At 40.5% G+C, this 11,522-nt stretch overlaps 1 protein-coding gene across 2 annotated transcripts in view; it reads left to right on the forward strand.

Moving 5' to 3' along the window:
* Positions 1-3,507, forward strand: part of Knl1 (kinetochore scaffold 1) — a 71,832-nt gene extending 68,325 nt beyond the window's left edge. Inside the window, exons 24-26 of one of the 2 annotated variants that reach the window (XM_076929496.1) lie at positions 279-397; positions 775-897; positions 2,537-3,507. In XM_076929496.1, coding sequence (XP_076785611.1) covers positions 279-397; positions 775-897; positions 2,537-2,636 — 342 coding nt within the window. In that variant the 3' untranslated portion in view covers positions 2,637-3,507. The remainder of the gene's footprint in view (positions 1-278; positions 398-774; positions 898-2,536) is intronic. The other variant, XM_076929497.1, reaches the window with a different exon arrangement.
* The last annotated feature ends 8,015 nt before the right edge of the window (positions 3,508-11,522 follow it).

Below are 11,522 nucleotides of genomic sequence, written 5' to 3' on the forward strand. Positions count from 1 at the left end.
TGTCTGAGCCAAATGTGTAATTGCCTGAGGAAGCCAGAAGAGGGCATCAGAGTCCTTTTAAACTGGAGTTGCAGATGATTGTTGGCCATCATGTGGATGTTAGGATTGAACCCAGATCCTCTGAAAATGCAGCTAGTGCCCTTAACTACTGAGCCATGTCTCTAGCCACTAGACCTGAACTCCTGAGCTACATCCCTAAACCCCAAAATGAAGCGTTTTAGTATGATCTTTTCATACACACACACACACACTTAACAAAGTCTATTTATTTTTTCTAGATGCTTCAAGAACTCTCACTGGTAGTGAACCGTTGTAGGCTTCTAGGAGAGGAGATCGAATTTTTAAAGCGATGGGGGCCAAATTATAGCCTACTGCATATAAGTGTGACTAATACTGAGTAAGTATATTCAGTTCCCTGGAGCTGGTAAGTATTGTAAGTTGACCAGCAGGAACACAGTTGACTTAATGCTCTGGAGGCTAGAAATCTGCAGTCAGTTTTAGTAGGGGTGGTGATCACTATCCACTGAGAGACCGTCTCAAAGAAAAGGTGGAAGGTGCCTGAGGATCTGTACCTAGTATGCTTCCCTCATTCATGCTGTGAACGTGCATACCTATGCAATCTTTCCCTCTCCTGAGCAAGTCACTATTACAACGTCTTGCTCCAGATGTTTTACCTCCTTTTCTATTTGATAAGGACAAGAAATTATAGCCACCTAAGTTTCTTATGCAAGTATAAAAGAAAAATCTGTTTTTAATTGTGTCTGTTTTTTATAGATTGAGGCTTTTATTCTCCAGTTCTGCAGCATTTGCAAAGTTTGAGATAACTTTGTCACCCTCGGCCCATTATCCCTTGGTCCCAATACCGTTCACCATTCAAAATCACCTTGGGAAGACTGGGTAAGTAAACATTCAGCTCGATGAGAGTTCCAGCTACTTTTGTACTCTTCATATTTCATTCCAAAGGTTCTTGAAAGTGTCAGCAAATACATTGCTAGTGTGTCACTTCTTTCTGACTTCCTTTTCCAGTATTTGTTCTTTTAAAGTTAGTGGTCTTATTACTGTCTCCAATGGCTGCTGGAGTCCCATCTTTTATGATGGCTTCAGTTTTTCAACACTTCTCTGCAAAACAGGAAAAATGTTAGAACTGAATTTGTAGCTCAGTTGGTAGCATGCATAAAGCTTGGGTTGCATTCTCAGTACCATATCAATGGACCATATGGGGCTGTACCCCTGCCATCCCAGCCACTTTAGAGGAAGAGGGAGCAGGATCAGAAGTTCCAGCTCATCCCCATCAGACTATGATCTACTTTATAATGTTTTTGATGATACTGTGACATATTAGAAGCTGTCATTTTTTAATTTATCAGCAAACAACAATTTAGGATTTTGTAGCTGAAGAAATTAACTTGGAGATCAGATGGTTCATTGGTAAATAGCCTGCCACACAAGCATGAAGACCTGTGATCCCATCCCTAGTACACAGATAAAATCAGGGTGAGGTGGTACACACCCATAACCCCAGTTCTTGGAAGGGTAGAGATAGCAAGAACCTGAGAATCGCTAGCCAGCCAGTCTAGCCAATCAGTGAAAGACCTGTCTCAAAAATAAGCTGAAGAGCAACTAAGGAAAACATAGTTTGTCTACCTCTGGTCTATACCCACATACACAGGAACACATATGTGCATGCATGCACAAACACAAAAACAGGGTGGGGATTGCGAGCTGGCTCAGTAGTTGAGAATGCTTGCTGTTCTTTCTTCCAGAAGTCCTGGGTTTAGTTCCTAGCACTCACTTAGAGTACAGCAGCCTACAACCATCTGTAACTCGAACTCCAGGGCACTCATGCCCTCTTCTGGATGGCCCCCGCACCTTCCCTCACATGTGCCCATTCCTATATACACATAATTAAAAACAAAATTTGGGGCTGGAGAAATGGCTCAGTGGTTAAGAGCACTGATTACTTGCTCTTCAAGAGGTCCTGAGTTCAATTCCCAGCAACCACATGGTGGCTCACAACCATCTGTGATGGGGATCCGATACCCTCTTCTGGTGTGTCTGAAGACAGTGACAGTATACATAGAATAAATAAATAAATCTTAAAAATAAATTCTAAAAAATGTTTAAAAAAAAAACCAAAACAAACTCTTTTGTTTTGTTTTGTTTTGTTTTGTTTTGTTTTGTTTTTAAGCAATCAGGGGTGTTGGAGATATAGCCAAGTGGTAGAATGCTTGCCTAGCATGTACAAAGGCCTATGTTTCATCTCTAGCACTATAGGCAAACAACAACAAACAACTATATCAGGATACTTTACAGTTATATAGAGAATTGGTTGTTTAGCTTTATTTTAGAATACAGTTTCAAGTAAAGTTCTGCTTATTTCCAGAAATAAACATTTGAGCTTCCTAGGAACTTAAAAGATAGTATCCAAGGACATGAGTAGCCCTGATGGGATCTAAGTTTGGTGAGGGGTATAAGTTTTTCAGAAAAAAAAAGTACCTAAAAAAAGTAATAAAAAATACCCTTTTGTCTTTTCTAGGCATGATGAAATTTCTGCCGTTATCTCAAAAGTGCCCTTAGAGGAGAACTACCTGAAGAATGTAGTCAAGCAAATTCACCAAGATCTACTTAAGGACTGAAACTTGCTGTAAAACCACAGATCGCAGCCAAACAACCAAGAAAAAAAATCTATTTACCAGGCACAAGGGCGAACTCTTGTAATTTCAGGATTCCAGTGAGAAAAGATTAAGGCTAGCCTGGGCTGTCTATGAGACCTGGTTGAAAAACAGAATACTTAAATAATATATCAAGGTCAATATTGATATTTATCCTTTGTCTTAACATTATATAAAACTAGCAAAATTCCTCCTGATGATGTCATAGTTAATTTGTATCATTATTTTTAAAATACCTAGTCAAAAATAATGGGGTCTCAAATAGCACCTACTTGCTATTATCCTTATAACCAAGAATTAAATGATCAGACATGTGAAAAATTTCCCCTAAAGTAACTTGTTGATAGAACACTTGTCTTGTGTGTGTAAAGCTCTACATTTAATACCATAAAAATACCAGTTTAAAAAAAAAAAAAAAAGTCTGAAATTGTGCTCTTGCCTTAATACAAGCTCTAAGGGATAACATGTACAAGTAGTAGGACACAAAGATTAATCATTTCCTCTTATCTTGAGTGTATATTTATGGGTTTTGCCTAGCAGATATGTCTAGAGTAAAAACATTTCTATCGGCTTCTGGTAGTATAAACCTATGGCCACAGCTGCTCAGGAAACTAAACTAAAACGGGAAGACCATGTGATCTTGTAACTTCAAGACCAGCATGGTCAACATAGTGAGTGAGATTTGTCTCAATAAAACCAAATGAATAATGCAGGGCAGTGGTGGTGCACGCCTTTAATCCCAGCGCTTGGGAGGCAGAAGCAGGCAGATTTCTGAGTTCGAGGCCAGCCTGGTCTACAGAGTGAGTTCCAGGACAGCCAGGGCTATACAGAAAAACCCTGCCTCGAAAAAACAAACAAACACCAAAAGAATATATCTATCCACACACTATTCATCCTTTTCCATTTCGGGAATACTGTTAAAAGAAAGTAGAAATACTCAGCTATTGGAATAGTTGCCGTCTTTTCTTGGGAGTCTTGGTATTTTCTGTAAATGTTTATTAATGTTTTTCTAATGTATACTCTTTATTTCTAATTACTCTTTCTAGCAAAAGTTCGTTTTGGCATGATATATTATGTAAACATATGAATATTTTTGTATTTGTGATATATGTGGTAATGAAATAATATGCCTTCAGTATAGGTCATTTCCTTCTATAAAGAATGTTTTACAGCAAGATTTTCAATCATTTTTTAAATAGTGAAATTTAAGCAATATCACATTGCAACACTAGTTTCTCACAATCATAAAAAAAAACCTATTGCTTTCTGAAACCACGTTTTTCTCATATACAAAACAATATATAGATTGTTGAATAAATTAACAGTATTGTCTCTGAGGTAGACAAATGTGAAAGGACTTTCCCCCATATGCTAGTCAAATCCTAATCAAGGTAACTTTTGTTTCTCTTATATTTAACTCTAAACTGTGTTTATGTTTTTAAATTAATTTATCTTAAATTTTTACTTTTTATATCATGGTAAAGTCCTTTCAGTTCCACAAATGTTTTTATCTTATTTTTTTGCTAGTTTTTACTTATGGTCTATACATCAAAAGGTCACACACTCTGGTGGCTTTCAAAAGTCAACACAAACTCTTTTGACTTAAAAATTAAGCCAAGATAGCCATTAAAAAAAAAAAAAAACTTGTCATCGGTATGGTTTGTTTCCTATGAAATTTAATTCATCCTTTTTCCTTCAGTATTACCAAAAAGAAAAGCGAAAATATGTTAGTCTTTTGAGGTAGCACAAGTCTGTGATGTCTGTACTTGAAACCTCAAAGGTCATCTTTAGCTATATGGCAAGTTCCATGGATACAAAAGGTATTGTCTCAAAAATTAAATAATTAAAAAAGAATTAAAAGCTAGATGGAGCTAGTGATTTAGCTTATTTGTTAGAATGCTTCTCTAGTATAGGAGACCTTAAATTCGATTCCAACCTCTACAAAATAAAAGGCAGCCTTAGTTGATAGAGAATTTTTTAGGGTCAGTCTGGACTACATTAGATCTTGTCTCAAATAAGAAGCAAAAAGGAAGAAATGGGGGAAGAATTCGAAGCTCAAATTGAAAGAATGGTCGCCCATTCCTGTAATCCCAGCACTCAGGAAACAGAAGCAGTAGGGTCATAGTGAGATCTCTCTGAGAAAAAAGACACCTTGAAATGACCCAGCAGGCAGTGGTGGTGCACACCTTTAATCCCAGCACCTGGGAGGCAGAGGCAGGTAGATTTCTGAGTTCCAGGACAGCCTGGTCTACAGAGTGAGTTCCAGGACAGCCAGGGCTACACAGAGAAACCCTGTCTCGGGGGGGGGGGTGGGGGGGGGGGTTGGAATGACCCAGCAGGTAAAGGCATTTGCTCCCAAGCCTAATGACTTAAGTTTGGTCTCTGGAATACACATGGTTCAAAGGAGGAACCAACATTAAGGAAACAATTTTTTTTTTTTTTTAACTTTAAAAAGAAGGCAGAAGAGTAAAGATTGCTGTTAAGAGTTACAACTGACTGCCTTGTGTTTGAGAGATAGTTCAGCTATGAAGAGCATTAGCTGCTCTTGTAGAAGACCTGGGGTCAATTCTCAGCACTCATACAGTGGCTTACAGCTTCCTGTAACAACTCTTCCCTGATCCCCACTTCCAGCCTTCATAGGGACCAAGCACACATATGGCAAACAAACATACATGTATGTAAAACATTCATATGATAAAATAATAAAAGATAATAATATAAAGATAAAATAATTTAAAAAGTATCATCCCGTGGCAGAATGGTAATATAAGTCAAAGGAATGTGAGTTGGCCCTGACTGTCCTCCCACTTCTTGCCTCCTAACTGAGTAGGAGCAGAGCTGCTGCAGTAGACTCCCACCCTCCCTCCCTCCCTACACATGTTTTTATGTTTGATGGGTTTTGTTTGTTTTCTGAGACAGTTTCTTCATAAGTAGCACAGGCTTATTTTGAAATCATTTTGTAGCTCAGGTTGGCTTCAAACTCTGCAGCAGTTCTTCCTTGCCCTCTTAAGTGTGCATTGTGGTGGATAGCCTTAGCCTTTTGTTGTCATGGTAATTCCACTCCTGGGAGGGGCTGTGATGGAGGAGTGAATCTTGTGAACCTTCTGTCCAATCAGATTTGTTAAATAAAGGCTACAGCCAGTGATTGGGCAGTAGAAGAGGAGTGGGAGGAGCCAGAGGCAGGGAAAGAGGAGAAGAGCGAGGAGAGCAGTTGGAGAGGAGGCAGTTGGTGGAAGCAGAGAAGATGGAGAAGACCTTGACCTAGGAAACTGCAAGTTGTTAAGAGCTCTCTTAGCCGGGGAATAGTGTAGTTTAATGGTAAATCTGTCTTCCTTCTTCTCTCTCGTCATGGGAGCCCAGGAAGCACACAGCTCTGATTGAGGACCATGTCCCAATGTGACCTGGCCCATGGGGACTGCAAGGGAGAGAGTGGGGATGGAGGGGCAAAAGACGAGAAGAATGGAGACAAGACGATGTCTGATCAAGTCCCGTTTATTGAAAGGCAACTATGGGTACACAAACAGGAGCTCAGTCGGTAGAGCATGAGACTCTTAATCTCAGGGTCGTGGGTTCGTGCCCCACGTTGGGCGCCAATTTGTTGCGGTAAATCTTTTGCCCATAGGGAGTCCAGAGAATAACGACACAAGTCAATAAGTATCAAATGAATGCTGCATGCCTAGATTGGGCAGATTTACCATTAAACTACACTATTCCCCGGCTATGAGAGCTCTTAACAACTTGCGGTTTCCTAGGTCAAGGCCTTCTTCGTCTTCTCTCTCTCCACCAACTGCCCTCTAGCTTCGACCAACTGCCAACCCCGCGCCACGCCGTCTTCTTCTCCTCGTCTTCTCCTTTACCTGCCTCTCGCTCCTCCCACTCCTCTTCTACTGCCCAATCACTGGCTGTAGCCTTTATTTAACAAATTTGATTGGACAGAAGGTTTACAAGATTCACTCCTCCTTCGCAGCCCCTCCCAGGAGTGGAGTTACCATGACAACAAGAGGCTAGGGCTATCCACCACATGATTGCCTTTTGGACTTCTGAGAACAGGATATAAAAAGCCAGAAGAGGCTGGCAAAAGGAGGGTGGGGTCCAGTAGATGGAGGATTAGTGTCCAGAAGACAGGTATGGGGTTGGAGAGAGATAAGAGAAGGCAGATGATCCAGGAAAAACTGAGCTGAGCCAGAGAAGATTCTGTTAGGAGACAGGTGAAGAATGGACACAGACCCCAGACAATGCACTGAAGAAAGAATGAAAGCTATAGAAACTTTATATGTAGACCATGCTGTCCACACATTCAGATCACCACCTGCCTCTGCTTCCTCAGTGCTTCCTGCCCATAATCGCAGCACTTGAAATGTGGAGACAGGGATCAGGAGTTTAAGATCAATAATCCCTATAGGTGTTCCTTCTTGAATGGAAGGATATCCTGGGACTCTGAAGTCCAGGAACCACAGGAGCTCTGAGGGGAGAGAAGTATCCCAATGGAAGGGCATCCTGAGACATGGGAGCCCAGGAAGCACACAGCTCTGATTGAGGACCATGTCCCAATGTGACCTGGCCCATGGGGACTGCAAGGGAGAGAGTGGGGATGGAGGGGCAAAAGACGAGAAGAATGGAGACAAGACGATGTCTGATCAAGTCCCGTTTATTGAAAGGCAACTATGGGTACACAAACAGGAGTGCAGCTGGAGACACTAAACATGAAGTCCAAGACATGTCTGAGAAAAACAAGATGTTTATCAGAGTGTGCTCAGCTGTTATAGGCTGCTCGAAAAAATATGCTAGAAAAACAAGTCTCTAGTCAGGGTAGAAAAGTATCAACCTGCAAATATATGGCCCAAGATGGCTGCAAAGATGATAGCCGCTTTCTGCTAGGGGTTGGCTCCCAACACCAATGGAATGACATCCTGAGACAGAAGAGTTCAGGAACCACACAGCTCTGAAAGCTTCAACAGAGGCATTGCAACTCCCATGGAAGGGTATCCCCAGCTAAGTAGTTCAGGAGCCTCAACCTCCTTCCCCTTCTTTAGTGTTTCAGCTCCCAGGGGAGGGTATTCCCAGCTGAGCTCAGGGGCTCAGTAGCCTCAGCTCTGCTCCACTACTCTGCTTCTAACCTCCTAAAGTGCCTCTTGGCTTCTTCCCATGAGAGTTACATCAGGCAGCCAATACTATAAAAGATTTATTGGAGAGTCCAAGGAGGGGAGGGATGAATCCAGGAGTGGCTGCCTCTGTTCCTGTGAGAGGATAGAAGGGCATTAAACAAGGGGGATGGGGGCAACTTATATAGGATTTCATAGGGTGCTGAGCTTTTCAGTGCAGAGATTTCTAGATTTGACAGTTGGTGAGAGTTCAAGTCCTGGGCTTGAGGAGCTCGGGGATTGATGGGTTTACCTGTTTATGGTTTGGTGGGTTTTTGTGGGACACTCAGGTTGGTAGGTTTTCTGGCTCAGGGATTGGTGGCTTTTTTTTTTTTTCACCCTTTTTACTGTATCGGGCTCATGGGTTAGGATAGAAAGTCTTTCCCAGTTGCAGGTGGCTTTGGCTGAGGTGCTACCTTTGTGGAGCTACTTGGCGAGGCTAGAGAGGAGACATTGCCACCGTGGACAGCTCCTGTGGTGCTAATTCATGAAGTTCATAGGCTGAGGCAAGAAAGGTGCCGCCACCATGGACAGCTCCTGTGACTCTCTACCTCTAGATAGTATCAGGCAGAATTGCGAGATTATGTGTTGCCACTGTGGAAAGCTCACGTCAGCAACAGGTTGAGACATGGCTGTTTGGCAGGTACTGGCATTTGACAGCTCATGTTGAGGCATCTTATGGGTAGTGGTAGGTTGGGGCAGGAAGAAGAAGCCAGCAACTGCTTTGACAGCTTGCCCAGGATCTGTATCTACTACATACCAAGTCAAAGGCCAGCCTGGGCTACACGAGATCCTATTCAAAAACAGAGGCTGGGGATTTAATTCAGGAGAGTGCTCATCTAGCATGCTCGAAGCCCTGGGTTTGATCCTAAGCATTTGCTTATACTTAATGTGGTGCACACCTGTAATCCCACCAGAGGCGAGAATATCAATCAAAAGTCATTTTTGGCAATAGAGCAAGTTTGGGCTGTATGAGACTATCTTTTTTAAAAAAAATACTCTCAAACCTATAACTGCAGGGGTTATACTTTTTATTGTCTTTCAGACGCCGTGTCAAATTCTTCCGGGCCACAGACAACACCAGCTGCTCCCTATTCACAAACTGATAAGAGCAAACACATGGATCTTGTCAACACAATTAGAGAGAAAACGTAGCAAAGATTGTATTGACCCAGAATTCCTAGTGGGAAAAAATAAGAGGCCAAGTGTTGTTTTTTAACAAAATCTCATTTGTGCACAAGAGATTATCCCAACATCTCCCCTTTATAGCCCAATAAAAGTCCAATTTCTCTAATACCAATTAACTACATACAATAAGAACAATAATGAGAACTGTCAGGTAGGAATTACATTCACAATGTCTAATCATTTGTTTGGCAACCTTGGAGAAAGTACCCCACTATCCTAACTAATGTTCTGTACTTAAATCACTTTCTATCATAATTCATATGAATCAACCTAAAAACATATCATAATTGTTCTTATTGTATCATGGTATCAGTTGTGCTAAGGTCTGGGGCCCTGTTACAGTAGCAATGAAAAGATAGCTAGCTATGCAGCTATCCTAGCACCACTTATTAAAAGATTTTACCACTGTTGATTTGTGATACTTTGATTATTTCAATTTGTGGGAGGCAGAACAGTGAACCCTTAAGGATGTCTACATTGTAACCCCTAAAATGTAATAATGTTACTCTATTTGGCCATAGAGATTTTACAGATACATTAGCTGGACAGGTATGCAAAAAACAAACCCAGCACTCAGGAGGCTAAGCAGAGAGGATTGTTCCCTAGGCTACATACTGAGACTGCCTTTAAAAAGCAAAAGAAAAGAAAGAAAAGAAAAAACAAGAAAATAAAATCTTTTTTTTCAGACACAAGATTATATTCCTGCTAGTGCAAATCTAATTTTATCAGCTTGTTTTCCTGGGATTTCAGGTCATTATTAGGTTGTAGATGTGGGTCAGCTGAGTGCTTGCTTAGTTCATAACCCAGAGCTTGATGCTCTGTACCACATAAACCAGGCATAGTGTTAGTCCCAGTAATCCCAACACTCAGAAGGATCCAAGTTCCAAGCATGTTCACCTACATAGCAAATCTGAGTTCAGCCTGGGCTATATACACCCGTTAAAAAGAACAGACATCACTAAGGTTGTGTAGTTCAATTATGTTTTCAGTTAGTTATATTTTCATGAATTGTTGCTTTGCTGTTAGAAGACTAGTTCAAATTTTTCCCACATTCTTGGGTTTCTTGTTTGTTTTTGAAGAAAAGTATTCAGACTAGTTTTAGCATTATTGAAAATGGAATTTAATCCATTGATTCATTCAATTTCAGAATGTATGGGTCAATAGTTGACCTAAAGCAATATCCATGCTGCTGGGCCTCTGAAGAACTGGAAAGATCTAAAAAGATATCAGAATGCAAAACAAGTTTTTTGTTTTGTTGGGTATTTGTTTCTTCTCCCACTTTCTACCTCAGTTTACCTTTCTGAGAATGAATAAAACTTTTCTTCTTTGACTGGTGTCCTTTGTCTCTTACATTTCTAAGCTTAGGTTTGTGCAGATTACAATTCTAATTCCCAGGAGCAATTCCTTATTTACCTGCTATCTATTAATCAGTTTGGTTCTTTCTACAACCAAAATGCTTCTTGAACTTTTATGTCATTGTCAAATATTTAACTCAAACCTCTGTCTTACCTGAAATATTTTAAGTTTTATGGAGGAGATGGCAGCTGCCACCAAGCCTGACAACCTGAATTGAATCTTGAACACACGTGGTGGAAGGAAATGACTAACTTTCAAGTTGCCTTCTGCCCTCCACTTGTGAAAGCTCATATACATACATACATACATACATACATACATACATACACACATACATACACACATACATACACACATACATACATACACAAACACACACACTGTGTTTTTTTAAAAAAATTTTTTTTGTTGTCCTCATCTCCAGAAATCTATCCTTTGATGTAACAATAGTGTAAGGATAAAATAAAAATTGTGTCTACTTTAAAGCACCTCACAATCAGCCCTGGTGGCACACACCTGTAGGGGGAAAATACAGCTATATGGGAAATTTATACAGAGAAACTAGGTGTCCCCCAAAATATAAAGTAAATATACGTCAAAAATGGTGGCTTTTTCAAGTAACCCCATATCTTGGGGAGCTGAGTTCAATCTGGATTACAAAGAACCTGTCTCACAAAAAATTACCTAGGGCTGAAGAGATGGCACAGTGGTAAGAGTACTGACTGCTCTTCCAGAGGTCCTGAGTTCAATTCCCAGCACATGACGGCTCACAATCATCTGTAATGGAATCTGATAACCTCTTCTGGTGTATTCATATTAAATATAAGTAATCTCCAACTGAGCATGCAACTGTGTTGAAACACAGAACATAGTAATGGATCACTTTCACAATCTCAGCACAGGAAACAAAGGTGGGAGAAGGATTAAGGTCATTCTTGACACGAAGAGTCTGAGGAGTATGAGATCTTGTCTGAAAACACCTACATGTATAACAAGAAAAATACAAAGTTCCTGGCAAACTACACAAACCTTTATTCAATTTTGCGTCTACTTTCCTGGAGTTCCAATAACCACTACAAATCGAGAGAGGAAAAAAAAAAACCACTAGAGAGTGAGTTATTTCACTTTAGTTTTTGATAGTTTTATACATGTATATATTTAGATT

Source organism: Arvicanthis niloticus, chromosome 2 (genome assembly GCF_011762505.2).
Source record: "Arvicanthis niloticus isolate mArvNil1 chromosome 2, mArvNil1.pat.X, whole genome shotgun sequence".
Classification (NCBI taxonomy): domain Eukaryota; kingdom Metazoa; phylum Chordata; class Mammalia; order Rodentia; family Muridae; genus Arvicanthis; species Arvicanthis niloticus.